The sequence below is a fragment of the Aythya ferina genome (assembly GCF_964211825.1).
Source record: "Aythya ferina genome assembly, chromosome: 2".
Lineage (NCBI taxonomy): Eukaryota > Metazoa > Chordata > Aves > Anseriformes > Anatidae > Aythya > Aythya ferina.
In genome coordinates this window covers 81,787,300-81,805,314 of record NC_140297.1, presented here as the reverse complement: position 1 = coordinate 81,805,314, position 18,015 = coordinate 81,787,300, and the positions used below count along the sequence as shown (strand labels likewise).

Below are 18,015 nucleotides of genomic sequence, written 5' to 3'. Positions count from 1 at the left end.
TCCATTCTGTTAAAAGCGCATGACATTGTCAGTATATATGCCCAGCAATAGCTGAGAAAAATCTTTACTACTGTATTCAGTTCAATTTCCCTTGCTGGTGTTAGAAACATAGGCTTTTTCCCTCAGATCTGCTGTTCCCTCAGTTCTGGTAATACTGTAGCTAACTCTCAAGATCTCCTGCCAACTGAGTATCAATGGCACACCAGTAAAACTAGAGAAATCAGCATTTTTCCAAGAAGACTGACAATGGAAACATCAGATCAAGTGAGGCTGCCCATTATCACAAGCAAGCCAGGTTTTCTACTCTTCCCTACCAGAAAGCTGCACTTCAAGAATTAAAAGTAATGAAGATTTTCAACATATGGATTTTTATGACTAAAAACCCCAAAAGGAAGAAAGAGTCAGAAGGCCTCTCTGCAAAAATTAATCCTGGAATTAACATGATTCATTTGAAAACTTACCAAGTGTTGTCTTCTAAGAGTTATTATACATGAACACCTGTAAGGAGCCAACTATTAATAGCACCAATGAAACTGTCACACAAAAACAAAGAAGTGCTACTTGTGGCACTATGATTCAGGTTGTGTCAGCAGTTTGATTTTCATGACTTTAACACCCAGCTGTGAAAACTGCCTTCGGTAGAACCAAGCATATTACGCCTCTATCCATGGGGAGCAACATTTCTGTTTTCACTGGGTAAAAATGCAAGGGTCAATTTTAATACATAATCTCTGGATAATAAGACCCAAAATTTGCAAGTCGTTTTTGGATATAATCATTGCCAAACGGGACTATACCTTAAAAGGACAGTTTGGTAAATACTGCAAGGCAAACACGGTGGAGTGCAAGAAGTGGGGAAATAAGAATGTGTGATTTCCTATTTTGGCATATGTACCTCAAGAATTAGAGGCATACCAAAGAAACCGTGTGCTAATACAGAATTCACAGCTATAGATCTTTGTAAATTGGACACTGTGTGCTTTAACGCAGAATAGCAATAACATTTATTTTTAAGACATCACTTGAGATTCTTCAAGCAAGGAAATGTGTAAGTAGTAAGCACTGAGTGACTAGTCCTGTGCAAAGTCAAAAGCACCACTCAGGCTGGCACTGGACTTGTCTGTTGTACACAGGAATGAAAAAGTGGAGTTTTTCAATTACCCCATCAGGGATATATTGCTGAAGAGATTCTGCAACGAAAGAGCACCTTCTTTTAAATAAAAAGGTCCTGAGAAATTTACAACAGAATGAAACTAGACTCCATAAAGGCTTTTTCCTAGTATAGTTTGATGCATCGGGCATATTACAAGAATTTGGGATTTTATTCTACTTAATAGCCAAGTTTAATTATGATGAACATTAAATACTACCTTAGAAGGTTGGCACTGCCAACTGTGAGGAAAAGCAGTAATGTCTTAGCTATGTTCAGTAATATGGCAATTTACTTTAATTAAACACTGAATTTTAATGTGATATCCTACCCGCCTCTCATTGTATATAAACAAATACTAAAGTTATGTTTTAAACTTAACTACATAATGCTAAAGACAGTACAGTCTTACTGTAAAGGTAGGAACAATAGAGTAGCTTTTCCTCCAGGTCTTTTGTATATCTCTTCCCTTTTCCCATATTAAAATGAAGCTTCTTCTCAGAGGAAGACAGGGAACTAGGAAGATTTAAAGGCAATGCACTTCATTCCATAGATTTACAAGCCTCTCTCTCATCCATCTGTCCCTCAGAGTCCAAGACATACTAGAGGGAAAGCTGAAGGTACAAAAATACTGAACTAAACAAAAAACTTTCTGAACTAAAAATCTTTAGCCTTTCTCTAAGCCATATTGAGAGGCAAGTGTTGATAACTAGCCAATTACACTCCTATAAGATCAAATCCTTTTAATGAAAGCAATTAGAAATCCACCAAAACCACTGTCATTGAAACTCAAGAACTAGTCAGGATCAAGCCAGCATTATTTTGTTCAGCATACTGAATCACTCAAAAGATTTTAGACCTTCCTGAAGGAGGTGGGCTTGTACTTCCTTCAGAAGGAATCTCTAATTGATTTTTGGCCACCCTTTCCCTTTTCCTACCATCTAGGGCTATAAATCGGCCCCATCCTGTCCTTCAACACACACAGGCCATATGGTAGACGCCAATATTTGTAAGTAGTTATAGGAACATTTTATGAGGGGAACATGGACAGACTTTAGCTTACATTGAAATGCCACAGCCTCAGTAAACCAATAGACAGAAATGCCTGAATTCTCCAGAGGGTTTTGGAAGCAAAACCATTATATTTTTGGCTATGCACATGGTTTAAGATGAAAGTTACAGTACACGTGATAGAGTAACATGAGACATCAATGAGGCCAGGTAATGTAAGCTCTCCTTACTACAAGGAAAGAGACTACAAGTCAAACTCACATTTGCCTATCCTATGGATTGCTTCAAATAAAATAACTGCTTCCTCATTACAGAATGAAGTGCCACGTGGGGCAATATTTGCATAAGTACCACCAGGTGGTCACCCTGAGCACCTTTCACAGTCAGCAGAGCAAACATCCGTGTAGCCAACACAAGTTACAGCACAACTCTTCTTATCCTGAGGTAGGAGCACGCACTTGATCAAACAAGCCTGCACTCTGAACTTAATCAGCTAGATAACTCTCACCCACCTAAGCAGCTGCCTAGAAACTTGCTGAGATGTAGACACGTGAGCAAGGAGGTTCCCACTTGAAGTGACAGAATCCATCCACTAGTAACACAAGCTCGTACGAAGAAAGAAGTGAAACAGCTTCAATTAATTAGTGCAAGTTCACCATCGCATTTCTGTAAATCACACAAAGTATTTCCAACAGAAACTCAGCCTACTTAACTGGTGTCAAAAGTAAGCTGCACGTCTGCCTCTGCAAACACCAGCTACAACATTTAATGATTGGGAGGTTGTCTATTATTTCAAATGCACGTGGACTCTCTCACATTTCACTCTTTAGACACCACGTTAAGAAAAATATTTATGAATCAGCAATAACTTAAACCATTATTTTACAGTTTTCAGTTTTATCAAAATAAATACAGTGTTAATACAAATACAGTGTTATTGCTCAGGGAATTTTAGTACTGTAAAGGCTCCGGATGCCTTCTGTTTGCCAAATCCGTGTTATGCTTCCCTTTAACTGATGAAGGTAACAGATAGCTGTGATATACTGGAGGTGATAAGGACTGTCAGCATGTGTGTGGCAAAGCTGAACTGGACTGCAAGAGGAATAAGCAGTCAGCATCCTCCCATTTAAGTGTTACCTCCCAATTTAAAGAAAGATAATAAAAAAAAAATACTGTTTAAAAAGCAGCACAATAGACAGTGTAACGATTTGAAATTCTATCCACACTCCCTAAATTAAAGAATCATACCATAATGTTTCTGCAATGGTGTTTTTTTTACACCATGACATTCTGCAAAAGAATATTAATAAAAGCGCAGCAAATATTAGGTAGGAATTTTTTCACTGATTTTTTCATTATTAAAGAATGAAATAGGAGTCTTACTTTCTCATTCTAATCGTAAGTTTCCTTAAGTTTCAAAAATGAGAAAAAGGATTGAAACAGTTGCACTGTTTCATAATAGAAAAGGCTGCAATAAGAACATGGGAACATAAACTTCTTAAATTTCCTACAATGAGCTGATAAGCATTAAACAGAAATCAAATACATGAAGCAAAACCACATAGCCACAGATGCAGGAACAGCTATGAGTATGACTACTCCCCTAAAATGGGCTGGAAAGGGCATAAACTGAAGTTTAGCTCTTAGTCTTTGTGACTTCCTTGCCTTCTCATCTTCAAGAAGAGTTCTGCAACTATTTCAGCTTCAGTAATGAAAGGACAGGTGCTACTGAGTCTGCAGATCTACAACAGCAGAGCCTCTGAAGCTGTTCAAAGGCCAGTCATTCCGAAACTGCTCTTTCCCTCTCTAGTATCACTGCAAGCACAGTGGGAGGAGGTGAGGACACGATAAAAAAAAATATCAACTTGTAAGCAATAGAGATTGCCAAGTTCCACCAGTGCAGACCAGGCTTGGGGCTCAACTGAACAACATTTGATCAGGAACAGCCAGTTCAGCTTCAGTAGAGAGCCTTCTTGGCCATGTCTTCTTAAGCATTCCCACGAAACACATCTCACAAAGCTACTGGTACGGGCACACCATCTATAAGATGAAGGAATATAGACTTCTGTATGCAAATCTGAATGAAGACTTGTGTGTCCCTTTTATACCGCACATCCTATGGAGTTGTAATGATATTCTCATTTCAGAAGCAAACAGCATGCTAAGTTTTGGCATGAATATTTTGACAGAAGACTACCATATAATCATGGGAAAAATTACACTGACATGAAAACCACAATTATTTAGCTGTACAAAATCCAGAAAACTTTGCCAGAAATTTCAGCATCTGAAAAAAACAGCTTTCTCCACATAGATACTTATGCTTTTAGAGAACTGTATCTCAGATCTCTTCTATCACAAAAGTAGCAAGTATACCAGAAAAAAATAGCTGTTCACCCTTCTAAAAAAGGAAATTGAAACTAAAATGATGTTATGGATCACCACTGGCATCACTGATGAAGCCTGACACACCTAATGCATCTACGGAGATCCCGCATGCACAAAGTGTTTAGAAAAAGAGGCACACCTACTTCCTACCATAGGATGCCTGCAATTTGACAAGTAGCAGCCTAAACAGCCCAGTGGTGTGTCCCGGATCCAGAATAGCACCAGCCACTTACAGAGAGGGACGAGAGGAGCAGTCAGAAGGATTTGCAATGTATCAGACTAGAAACAAAAGTCATTCACAGTGTGCCTATATAGGAACAGTCAGAAGCACTCCCTGCCTGATTTGGGGCTTTCTTCTCTTCTACACATACATATTGTTCTATACACCTTAGGAAAGGCTCATTTACCATTTCATGAGTGGGAAATATGTTCAAGCTACTTCTGGCATAGGTCTATACATTAAGTCTGAGTAGGAATCTCCTATTTTCAAGTTGCTAGTTTGTTGTTTTTTTTGTTTGTTTGTTTTTTATTTGTGACTTTGCTTTTTGTGTTTGTGGTTTTTGGTTTGTTTTGGCTGTATGTTCTTAAGGCTTCCCATACAGTTTGGTGACATACCACCTCAAAATACTTTCAAATACCCAAGAACAGAAGAACAGACAGTAGACCTGGCAGTGCATCTCTCAGCCACATGCTTTTGCACCATCCTGAAAGGTGGAAGTTTACAGATTGAGCATTATGTACCTCACATACAAAAGGATATCTCCTCTAAAGTGAACGATGAGAAAGCCGAGATGCAGGTCTTTAACAGTTACGCAGGTGTCAGATACGAAGCAGAGACACAGTATCTTTTCATTACAGCAAAAGCACCTGAACAGACTTTCAAAAAGACAATTCCCCCCTGCAAACAGACAAAATTTTATGACAGACCATAGGAATTCCCCGTAGAGAGGAATTCTCAAGCAGCAATAACTGGGTCAAATGACAGCTAAAACCAGAAAGCTTTCATAGAAAGGTAACTATCTTACCACATTTAAGAGTCAGCTTTTTCCAGATCAAGCATATTTTCCTCCTATTATTTCAAATGTGTTCAATTATAGTAATCATAGCACCAACTAGTTTATCTTCTAGGAAACTTTCCAAAAAAACAAAGATCCGCAGCATCCCACACCCAAGGCAAGTAATTTTTGTAGCTGACATACTTGTTGGATCACTGTATTTTACTGATCATCAGTACAAAGCTGGTGTGATACCATCAACTTTTATTGACCGATTTGACTGTCTGATGCAAGCTGCACCATTACTCAATGCAACTGAGTTGTCTCCTGGTAGTGAGAAATGCTATTCAGTGGAACCTGAACAGATTCCAACCAGATAAAAGTCAGACACATCCTTAGACAATTTGCTTGCTGTCAGATGAAATTCAAGTTGCAAAGCAAAACTGTTTCCCATTCTTTTTTTTATCTTAAAAAAGTGGACAAAAACTCTTAAAGAAAGCCTGACTTAGGTATACTAAGTGTGTGCATATGTGAACAAAGAGAAGTTGTTACAAGATTTATATTGCATGTGAAGAAGTTTAATTGCTTAAGGACGCATAAAAGGCATAGGTGACAAGAGACAATACAGCTTACATCAAGTTGTTTGTCAGGCTTCATTATGGATTTAGATTGTGAAAACTGTGCACACCCTAGAAACAAACAAAAAAAAGCACAGTAGGAACTTTAATAACAGAAGGCAGATAGGAGAGAATTCCACTCTTTCACCTCGCCTTCCCATAGCTTTCCTTTGTTGAGTATTTTAGACAGAATGGGCTCACACACATACAGAACCCAAAGGAATTCCTTGACTGAGGTACTGAAAAAAGAGAATTCATATGACAGGAGGTGAGAAACAATAAGAAAAAGCTTTTATTTTGCTCATTTGGCTAAAAAGCAAATTAGCAAGAAGAGATTTAGAGCAAGATAACATGCACCTGTGAGAGAAAGTTAAGACACCTACCATTACGTCGACTTTCTCTCACACCATTGTTCACTTTCTGGTTCAAAGGAATGATGCTTTCTAAAACAAGCCTGAGCTATAATGCAACAGCATAGAAAGGGAAGCAGAGCTGACAAGTTTGTAAGAACAAATAACTTAATCAGGATTCAAGTCCAGACTCAAAAAAGAAGCTGGGCTAAAGGTGTGAGAAACTGTCAAGAGAGAAAGTATTTCATACCTCACCAACAGAACAAATAAAAGCACAGGTAAGCACAAGGAAACTCAGACTCAGTCACGGCACTCTTCAGAGAAATAAGATGTGGAAAACAGAATTAACAATAGGATGAACACCAGTATCATAACTGCACTGAAAAACCTTTTATGCAGCTTTCTTGGATTACAGGAATAAGAGCAGTAACTTTTCTGTTCTTCACACAGTCCACCACAGCAGGCAGTACTCCATTTTCCTTGTCCTCCTGCATAGCTACCTGTTTTCTAGGAAACAGACTCCCTACTGCACAAAATTCAACAGCTAAAATAATGTGAAAGAGGCGATCAGAGGAGAAACAAGACCAAAGCTTAGTGAGAGAGCATTATAGCACAGGAAGAAGGGAATTATCTCTTCAGTTTGGATTGGCTGTAGGTATATAGAGAGAAAGATGCTCAAACCGTAACATTTTAGAGAATACAGAAATACAGGAACTGTTTACGCTGATGGTCACCAGTCTTCATTTTAAAAAATGAAATAAACAACAAAACTAAGAAATTCATATGCTGCTGGTAATGGGATACACTGCTCCCCTTGTCAGTCTGGGCAGCAGTGGCAATAGCTCCCCATGGCAATCCACATCATAAACCTTCATGCTTTATTTAGCATGCTTGCTTAGCACAAGTCAGCTTCCCGAACACAGATTGGGTACTATTGGGTACTATGCCTCTGTCTTTCTCATATCTTCGCACTGTTAGAATATACCTTAACACTGTAAAGTACTGAACACACTCCAGAAAGTTTATCTACTTCTATACCAGGTACATATCACTGTATGCAGTATCTTATAATTCACTTGCTGTTGACAATGTTTTACAGCCCACATCCTGTGGGCATCTTGTTCAAGCACAAGAGCACAAGGAACTGGATTGCCTCCACTGATCCTTGAGTCAACACCTGTTATCTGTGCTGCTATACCATGACTTCCCTTTCCAGTAATCAGCCTGAGAATAGACTTTTTAGCAGCCATAAACACTGAGCAAAGTTGCACAAGGATGGAAAGAAAAAAAAAAAAAAAAGGAAGTTAACACCTCAAGACAGGTGTATGGACTAACCTTGTATCAGCTACACTTTATCATGAATGTGTTGTAGCTCACCTGTGCTCAAACACCCCCCACTAACTGCATTATGCATTTTTGCAGGTAATGGTATACAGCTGGGCTCCTCTGAGCAGGCGCAGACAGCATGGTCTGGACTCTCAGCTCCTGGAGAAGATTAAAGTCCTGCCAGTCTGCATAGAGTTGTGGAACATGAAACAGCTGAAAGGCAGTAAAACAGAAGACCATTTAATTGTAATTGCCTTGGATAACAAGTCAATGCATTAAGTGAATTAGAGCAACTGGTAGTTCTCCTCCCTTCAAAGGAAGAGCTGAGAGAAAGAAATTATGGCATATTTTCTAAATTAGGGCCTGTGCTTTCAGATAGTATTCTAGCCTCCCGTTTCACTCTTTGACATTTTCCAATACCATTTTCTCTAGAGTTTTGGGTGAAACATCATGGCAATACTTTATACTCCGTAAAATGAAAGACCTGGAATTACAGTTTAGGTAAGCTTGGATTTCACCCGACAGCCATTATTCATGTGCTGCAAAACTTAACTAGGCACTTACACCACCTCCTTGTCTGATTGTGGGTGTTCAGCTTCTGATACTATGGTGGTTTTACTCAATCACTTAAGTTGATATCAGAAGGAACAGACCTCTAGATCACACAGTCCTAGATCCATGAACAAGCCAGGATGAGCTAAAGCAGGTTGCTCAGGGCCATATCCAGTTTCATTTTGGATGCCTCCATGGATAGACCATGATAGACATCCTCTCTAGGCCAGCTGTTTCAAGGGTAGACCACTCTCACCATTTAAAATGCAAGCATACACACAAGCATCTGTCTCAAGATCAATTTATATTTCAATTTGAGCCGAAATTACTGTTCCTCCTTCTCTGCAGCCTCAAACTAAGATAAGGATGTTCAGCACATCTGAAAGCCTCACTCAAGACAACTCTTGGCTATTCAAAGACAGCCGCTGAAATAGAGAGCACCTAGTTTCAACCCAGACAATGCCTGTATTAATAAAGAGGCAGAACTGCTTATCCATAGCTTTACATGTAGCCTATGCAGTTTCAGTGAGATCCAGCCTGCTATTTCTTTGCCAAACAGCAGATGAATTTGACAGAAATGAAGGCACCTGCATAGAAGCTGCTGCTAGTAGGGCTACTACATGAGCTCTCATTTACAAAGCAGAAACACAACTGATTTCACTGTCTACAATTTGCAAAAGCCTCTGGCCTTGTATTGACATGAGTTCTAGTGTATTACTTCATCAAAACTGGCTGGACAGCCAGACCCAAAGAGTCATGGTGAATGGAGTTAAATCCAGTTGGAGGCTGGTCACTAGTGGAGTCCCCCAGGGCTCAGTCCTAGGGCCTTTATCGATGATCTGGATAAGGAGATCAAGTGTACCCTCAGTAACTTTGAGAATGACACCAGCTTAGGTGCGTGTGTCAATCTGCTCGAGGGCAGCAAGGCTCTGCAGGAGGATCTGGATAGGCTGCACCGATGGGCTGAGGTCAACTGCATGAAGTTCAACAAGGCCAAGTGCCGGGTCCTGCACCTGGAGCACAACAACCCCAAGCAGAGCTACAGGCTGGGAGATGAGTGGTTAGGAAGCTGCCTGGCATAGAAAGACATGGGAGTATTGGTTGATAGCTGAATACAGGCATGCTCAGGTGGCCAAGAAGCATCCTGGCTTGGATCAGAAGCAGTGCGGCCAGCAGGGCTAGGGAAGTGATTGTCCCCCTATACTCGGCTCTAGTGAGGCCACACCTCGAGTACTGTGTTCAGTTTTGGGCCCCTCGCTACAAGAAGGACATCGAGGTGCTTGAGCGGGTGCAGAGAAGGGCGACGAAGCTGGTGAGGGGCCTGGAGAACAAGTCCTACGAGGAGCGGCTGAGGGAGCTGGGCTTGTTCAGCCTGGAGAAAAGGAGGCTCAGGGGCAACCTTATTGCTCTCTACAGGTACCTCAAGGGAGGCTGTAGCGAGGTGGGGGTTGGTTTGTTCTCCCACATGCCTGGTGACAGGACGAGGGGGAATGAGCTAAAGTTGCACCAGGGGAGGTTTAGGTTGGATGTTATGAAGAACTTCTTTACTGAAAGGGTTGTGAGGCATTGGAACGGGCTGCCCAGGGAAGTGGTGGAGTCACCATCCCTGGAAGTCTTTAAAAGACGTTTAGATGTAGTGCTTAGTGATATGGTTTAGTGGAGGACTGGTTACTGTTAGGTCAGAGGCTGGACTAGGTGATCTTGGAGGTCTCTTCCAGCCTAAATGATTCTGTGTTTCATAGCTTAGCTTTATGAGTTAAATGATCATCCTATTGGTCTACAAACTCTTATCTTACCATCTCTCCAGGTAAAGCAGGATAGCACCAGATACAAGATAGACACTATTCATGGCTCACAATCCAGTGACACAAGTGTGGAAAAAAAAGAAACATCAATATAACCCAGTTGTTGGATTCAGCCAGGATATTTTTTGGCATTTCTCCAAGAAATTAAACATCAAAGTATTCTTAAAAGCATCAGTATACAGAAAGACAATCAGACTGATTGCAGTGCAGTCAGACTTTCCAGAGTTATTTAAATGCAACTCTAACAGATATTTAGTCATAGTGCCTAGAAAACAAAGCTGTCAGAAAGCACTGCTTCAGCAGCTTCCCCAAACAAGAGACAAGACAGGAGGTAAAGATCTGGATATTCAGTAGTAAATGTTATTTAAGCTGCTATTTGATTCACAAAAATCTCATTTTCATATAATAGTTCTTCATAATAGCTCTTCAAAGTACTAAAGTTTGAGAAATCCAGCATTTTTCCACATTTTGCACTGTGGAAAAATCCATCTAAAAAAAAAAATAATCACAGTTTGTTAAAAAAAAAAAAAAAATGTTTTAATACACACAAGAGGCATGTTTCAACAAAATTATTTTTTTTGTTACATGAAAAGAAGTGCTAAACATTACTCAGAAGTAACCTACCAGCAGACCAATATCTACGTGAAACTTCAGAAGCACTTTATCCATCCAAATACAGCAGTTACTCAGACCAGAGGTCACTTTAGCAAAACAGCAAACTGCAGTTTGCCCCACTGCTGTGGTGTGAGAAGGGAGATAAGGGAAATCTCAATGCTGCAATGGGAGTATATGACACCACTGGTTACATACTAGAGTCTTTTATCAGTAACGCAAGTGGTAGAAGGACACTGATTTCACCCCAACCCCGCTGGTAAATGCAGGATTTATAGAGATTCGTTTATATACTATAATTTCACAGAGACTATGGTCCAGCTCTTGCATGATCAGGAATTCTGGTGCCAACTATAGAATTGGTTTTCACTTATGGCTTTACCACCCATGTTGCTACCTCCTTTTGCTATCTGGCCAGAGGTCACAACCTCCTTCCTATCAGTTACACATTGAACCCTGCAACGCCAGTACTTCTTTTAGGTACTTCCTTCATCCTGTTATCCTCATGATGAGTTTTTAACCAACTGGTGCAGGTAAGCAGGCACATGACAAACTTCCATTCACTATACAGAGGGAGTTGTTGCAACCTCCTTTTGCTATCTGGAGGAAAGTCACAACCTCCTTCCTATCAGTTAGGCATTGAACCCTGCAGAGCCTGTACTTCCTTTAGGTACAAGATGAAGGAAGTAAGCTGCATGAACCATTTTTAATGGACTGGTGCAGGTAAGGAGGCATATGACATAAGCTTCCATTGACTATACAGAGGAAGATGTGCAGATAGCCCACCCTCTTCTGGCATCCTCCAAAGCCTTGTGAGTCCCATTAGAAGGGAGTAACTCATAAGATGCAGCTGTACCATGTCTCCATGGCATACTTCAATTAAATGCTGCACCATAGGACAATTCCTGTATCATGAGAATACAGTTGTACCTGGGCTCAGTTCCTTCGTCATCATAACAGGATGAAAATGCTCTCTTTCATCAGCGGAAGAGAAGGATAATTGAGATGTTCACGACTACTTGGAAGTTCTCAGAAACGTAATGAGGCGTTTGATCTCGATGTTTATGATCAAGTATGCCCACTGTGGCATCATCTTGACTCAGGAGGTGCCACTGCAGTTCAAGCAGCACTTCATTTAACCTCTTAACACAAAAGAGAAACTCTACATTCACCTAGAACTGTCACGGTCCACTTGGCTCAGTATTATCTCCCACCTACCCTTGTTCCAGGAACCAGGCTCTGTGGGGCCTTGGTTCAGCAAACAGCCTCAGAGCACGCTGGCCACACGCAAACAAAAGCCGGGCTCCTTACATAACACAACCGTGCCAACTCACTTTTCAAAAGAAAAAGAATCCTGCAGCAGAAGGGCCCTAGTTTGAATAAGATTAATTTACTATCCAATGCTGTTCTGTGCTTTCCTCAGCCTGAAGGGATCCAGGCCTTTATTTCTGCACCCTGAAAGAGTTCCAATTCCAAGCAAGAATGCAGAGAGAGACCAACTCCGTTTAGCCCAGTAATTAAAGTCACTGTCTAGAAAAGACAAAGCCTGAGCTCGTTTCCACTTTCATGTGTCTGTGCATTTTATGCATGATAATTAAGCTTAAAAACATTCTCCCGGAAGGTAGGACACACAACTTTGCCCATTCTCAGATAAGGAAGAAACAGAATCCAAGTCTCCCATTTCCGGGTAAGGCCTCTCCAAACAAAAAAAAGTCATTAAGTGTAAATAATGACAGGTAAGAAAAAGGGCAAGGAACAACTACTAGAGCAACTTTTCTTTAAATTTCACCTAAGAACAGACGACAGACCATTATTCCTAGTGGTAGATCTCAAAATAATGAGAAACTATAGGACCCAGAAAGAGGTTGCTCTCAGCATAAAGCTTTCATCCTAGGCCAAGAGCTGGCAGTCTCATCACTAAGGCACCCAACCTCTTTGGCTAACTTTTAGGTATTCCAGGCCTTTACTAGCTCTGAATCCCTGCATGTTTCAACATTGAAAAAATATGCCTGACATAGGCTAAACTAAGATGGAAGAGCTGCACTGAAAATAAGAAAAGGTAGCACACAGAACACTATGCTAAAAAATAATACCACTATGGCTAGAGGCCTCTTACTTTTTAATAAGAGAAACATAACTTCTGTCAATGAACCAGAAGACATCTAAGTAGTTGTTTGGAAAGCTCTGTCTGTGCTCTTGCTAAAAACAATCACCAAGTAAAAATGTTAGTGTATACAGGTTATCTTTTTGTCCTTCTCAGACTCAGTTGTATCTCCTTGTCAAACAGCCATTTGGTAGGATTTCTTAACCTGCTCTTGGCAGACAGTCACTAACCCATCAGAAAAGGTGACTCCAAGGTATGTTTCAAGAACACATGAGAACAGGTATAACAAGCTAAAACAAAAACAGCTGATGAAAATTCAAAGTACAGTCCAGGTTCCTTTTGATAAGACACAAAAACTGCTATGACACTGTACTGTCACTTGATTTATTCCCTCAAAGGTCAGGTCCATTACAAAAGACAGAAGCATTGACTAACATCATTGCAGAGTAAAGGATTAACATGCTTGTTTTCACATGCACTTTTCCACAGGCCAAACAATTCACGCCAGTACCCCACAGATGGATCTTCGAGCATTACAGGAGACGTCACCATTGAAGGGGAAAAAGTTCTTCCACGCATGAATGTGTCATTGGTTAAACATAAACGATAAGGGAAAGAAAGCTGATCCACTGATTCTAAGACAAGTAACAATGCTTGCTGTTCCGGGTTACCTACTTAACAGGTTCTACCCATCACAAAAGATACATCCTACAAGCAAAAGTCACTCAGCATGTTCTAAGAAATAGTGTGCAAGCAGAGCTGTTTTTCCACATAGCGGGCAGCATCTATGTTGCAAAGTAAGGTTGATTAAGGAAGTCCAGGGCAACTTTCATTTAGCACCCACTTGGCAGCAAAGACGCAGCAGTGTCAGGCTCTGTGTGGACACACAGTCCAACCAAACGTCCAGGCTGCCTGATGGCAGTGAGAGCTGCAGATGCTGTGCACGAACAGTCCTGCAGGTCTCCCAAGGTTAAAACTCACCACTGGCACATCCTTTTTCACAGAGCAGGAGATGCTGCAAGGCAAACGCTTTCATTTTCACGCCACCTTTCCCTCGCTGAGCTCACTGCTATCCCTATGATTAACCCAACCAAAAATTAAGCAGGGACTGCGACGGACCTGCAGGAAGGCAAAACAAGCAGCCTCGGGAGCTATTTGCATCATGCATCCTGGGTGGAAAAGTGATGCTGACTGCACGGATGGCTAGGGATAGGGAGCAAAGGCACAACCCAGGAGGCAGGCTGCCCTGCAGCACCACGCTGGCAGCTCCAGCTGGAAGAGCTCCACCAGCCTCCAGCAGGTGCAGCTGCCTTCTGATAAAGCTCAGCACTCACCTGTGCTGACGATTCCCTAGGAAACACAGCCGCAAGCTCCGCGGGGACCCCCCTCACACCCCCTTGCAGCACAGCACAGCACACCCCAAACCCATTCAGCCCGCAGGCTGGCTGCATCCCCCACGGACCACCCGTACCTGCCCGGTGATGCCGGTGATGAGAGCCACCTTCCTGCCGCACCCCTCCTCTCCTGCCCGTGCCATGGCTGATCGCCGAGGGAAAGGAGCAGGGGCAGCCCGGGGGAGGCGCAGCTCCTGCACATGGGCTGTGGCTACCGGCCGGGGCTACCAGCTCGCCCGCCTCCCCGCCGCCATTTCGCGCCTCCCGCCCCGCCCCGCCCCGCCCCGCCCGCAGGTGCAGCCCCGCCAGGCGCGCTCCCGCGCAGGAGGGGGGGGGGGGGAAGGAGGGAGGGAGTAGCGGCCGCGGGAGCGCGCCCCGCTGTCCTCCCCCCTCCTCTAGCCTCGCCCCGCCCCCTCGGCCTCTCAGCCAATCGGCGGCCAGCGGCGCTTCCTTAAAGGGACCCAGCGGAGGAGGTGCCGGCTTCCTGGCCGCGTGTCGTGCCTATGGGGGGGTGGTCGCGTCACAGCGCCCCCTGTGGTGTGGAGGAGCGGTGTCCACCGCGCTGAGGAAGCGTTGTTTTTTTTAGCGTTTTCTCGCTCATCCTATCCGCCTCCCTAATTTTTCAGTCAGTAATCTGCAATTCCATATCTCGTGAGACTGGGCAGCCACATATATGCCACCACAAAACCTCAGCTTTCGCTGGAGGAAGGGCTGCGCACGTTATATTTAGAGAATTACATTTAGAGAAGCGCCAGTGAGTGCCTCACGGCTGCGGAAGGAAGCTCCAGATCTAAACTCTTCCGTATCAGGCACGGGAGCATCCAGGCACCAGAGAAATAAAGCTGTGCAAAACTGGTCCCTATCAGCTTTCCTACCTGTGGAAATGCTTGTTTGTAAATGACCCTTCCTGGAGCGAGCGAGCTCTTGGAAATGGGGCTTATAATACACATTTATTCTGATGAAACACTGAACACGTACCCTCTTTTATTAAGGTATTACTTTCCTGTATCTAAAAAGTAATAAACGATAAAAAGAGGCCTGTTTGTCTTTCACTATTCATCTCCAAAGCCTGTCAGAAAGAGATTTCCATATTACTTGATTGGATGGCAGGACCTCTACATACCCAAATAATTGGAGTTTTGTGTATTATTATTGTTTCTTTATTGGTCATTAGTGTGCATGGTCAAAAATTATTCAGCATCATTGAAAGCCTCTTCAAGTGGAACTATACTCTGAAATCCTTAAAGCTTTTTTGCACGCTGTCCCTACATACTCCCAGTTTACATCTCCTTGTTGCTTCAGTCTCAATTTAGTAATCTAGGATGGAGTGAAGTACCTGCACTATGTTGTCTTGCCCTGAATGGTTAATCAGTTGTAAGATTTCATCCCAACAGTATCATTCCAGCATCTTGTTTCCAAAGCTTTCCGGGATGAGGCAAGACCTGACAGTTTTAAGTTATTTTTCAGGACTAATATACCAGTAGATCTTTAGCTTGATAGCACACCCCATGTTCTATCTTTGCCATTCCCAGAATTGGGAACAAAGTTTTGAGTAACTCAACGGTGACACCATTTCTGCGGCATCAGGAAATTTTACAAGAAGCCCATCATTTTAAGAGGATTGGCCAACTTAGATGATATAACGCTATTTAGCCATTTCAAGCATTATTTGCTATCCTTGCCAGTATCTGGTAAGAAGGGGAGTTGGCTGCCATGGTCTCTATAAAAGAACAGAAAGAGAAGCTTTTGTGGAGGTGGTGGAAGAGTGCAGTGGAATGAGAGATCAGCTTTATGTATGTAGTTTTATGCTAAGTGTTTGTTTCTTCTCTAGCCTACCAACTTAGCTGATAAAGTCCCTTTGCAAACATGAAAACCAACTTCTTGTAGCACACTTCTGCCTGGTTAACTTACAAGATTTCCCTAGAGCATTTACCAAAGAAACTGAGACCAAATTGGACTCTTGTCACTAAGACACAGTGTTCACTTGCCAGAAAATGTTTTTGTTATACCTCATGTGAAACAAAACAGCACTGATCTTACTTGTGACAAGAAAGAAAAAGACTAAAGAAGAATATTAAAAAGGTTTCTGAGAGAATTCTGCAATAAACCAAAAATCAGACTGTTGTCTCTTCCACGCATTACGCTGGCTGTTCTCAGGAATTACATGGTCATAATATCTGTTCAGGAGATGAATTTTCCTAGACGCAGGCAGTTTTATAAAGTTGACAATATTGCCTACTACTTCTGCAAACTGATTTCATTCCAGTAATGATTTCTGAATATAGGTGTACAACCTCAGATCTGAAAGATCAAATAGTATGAATTCTGCCTTCTCAGCTTTGAAAGAACACTGGAGACTTAAAAATACACACAGTTCTGAGAACTGCAGGACTCCTTATGCTAGGAATGAGGCACAAAACTTATTTTTATTTAAAAGCTTAGGATTAGCACTAGAGAAAATGAAGAACGGGCTTTCTTTATGTACTTGTTTATATAGATAATTCATGCTCCTGATAGATCAGAGCTGCATAAAGCAATGCATCAGATGCATGAAGAAATATCTTTTTTTCTGGCAAGAAAAGCTCATCTTTTCTAGCTTTTGCTGGCAGTCTCTTAAATGTACTCCAAAGTAAAGCTGGCCTTCTTTCTGTGTTCTGCTCAAGAAAGCAAAGAGAGGTGCTGACAGTGCAAGGGCTGAAGCTGGACTAGATCAAGAGCCCCCATCACTGGGCTTCCATGTGCAATTAAGAGGCTTTTTTTGGTCACCCTCCAAACAGAATTTTGTCTACCCCTGTTTGTCCAATAACCCACTGGAACTCTTTTTCAAATATAGCATTTTTCTTGACTAACTCTCCAAAGCATTTCACCAAAGGAGGGAGCCTGCTCACACCTTTCCTAACTCAGATGATTAATCAATTATATCAACTGAAAGGCTGCCTTGTCCTATGACTGTACTCTCTCAGGTGACAAGTACTGTGGGCTCTCCCCAGATTCAGAGCAATTGCCTTCCTTTCTACTCAGCATCTGCACTCCCCACTGAGTGGGGAGATTCAGAACAAAAGACTGCAATCTGTGTCACTTATGCAAGGAGAACATCTCAGTCAGACTGTGCTGAGATCACTTTTGCAGGGCTTAGACTGGTATTTTTAGTCAATGCTAATACTAGAAACAGGCAGATGAAGCCAGACAGGATGTAGCTCAGTTCAGGTTCCAGCTGACTGAAGCAAAAAATGTCTTGAACCTGTTTAAATTTCTGTTCCATTTATAAGTCTGGCACTGGTAGTTACAGATACTGTTAGCCAGCTACCATAATCCTGTTAAATCTGCCCCTGGCATGCACTGGGGCACATTCCAGGTTTAATGCACAAAGACCGTTCTGTCACCAAAATCTTCCAAGGTACATTGTTTACAGAGGAGACTGAAGGCTCGATTGTGGCACAGGTACTAGGTTTTACCTAAGTTGCTCTGGTGTTGACAGCAATTTATGACAGACTGCAGCATTTTTCAGGATAGGCTGAAAACTGGACTACCCCAGGGATCTGGGGGTTAATATGTACTCTGGGCGCTAGCCTGCACTGATGTCTTTCGTGCTGTCTCTAGCACCTGTACCATTACATGTGCTACCTAACTTAAAGCTATGTCTGCCCACACCATAATCACTTTTTCATGCGTCTGTAGACCTGGCTCTGGCCTCCTGGCCTCTAAAATTGG

The 18,015-nt window shown here is 42.2% G+C and overlaps 1 protein-coding gene across 1 annotated transcript in view; it reads right to left on the bottom strand.

The window, feature by feature from the left end:
* The window catches only part of GMDS (GDP-mannose 4,6-dehydratase), a 405,376-nt gene extending 390,801 nt beyond the window's left edge, over window positions 1-14,575 (bottom strand). The window contains exon 1 of the mRNA XM_084508158.1: window positions 14,382-14,575. Within this exon, the coding sequence (XP_084364284.1) occupies window positions 14,382-14,447 (66 nt within the window). The 5' untranslated portion in view covers window positions 14,448-14,575. The remainder of the gene's footprint in view (window positions 1-14,381) is intronic.
* Between the last annotated feature and the right edge of the window lie 3,440 nt (window positions 14,576-18,015).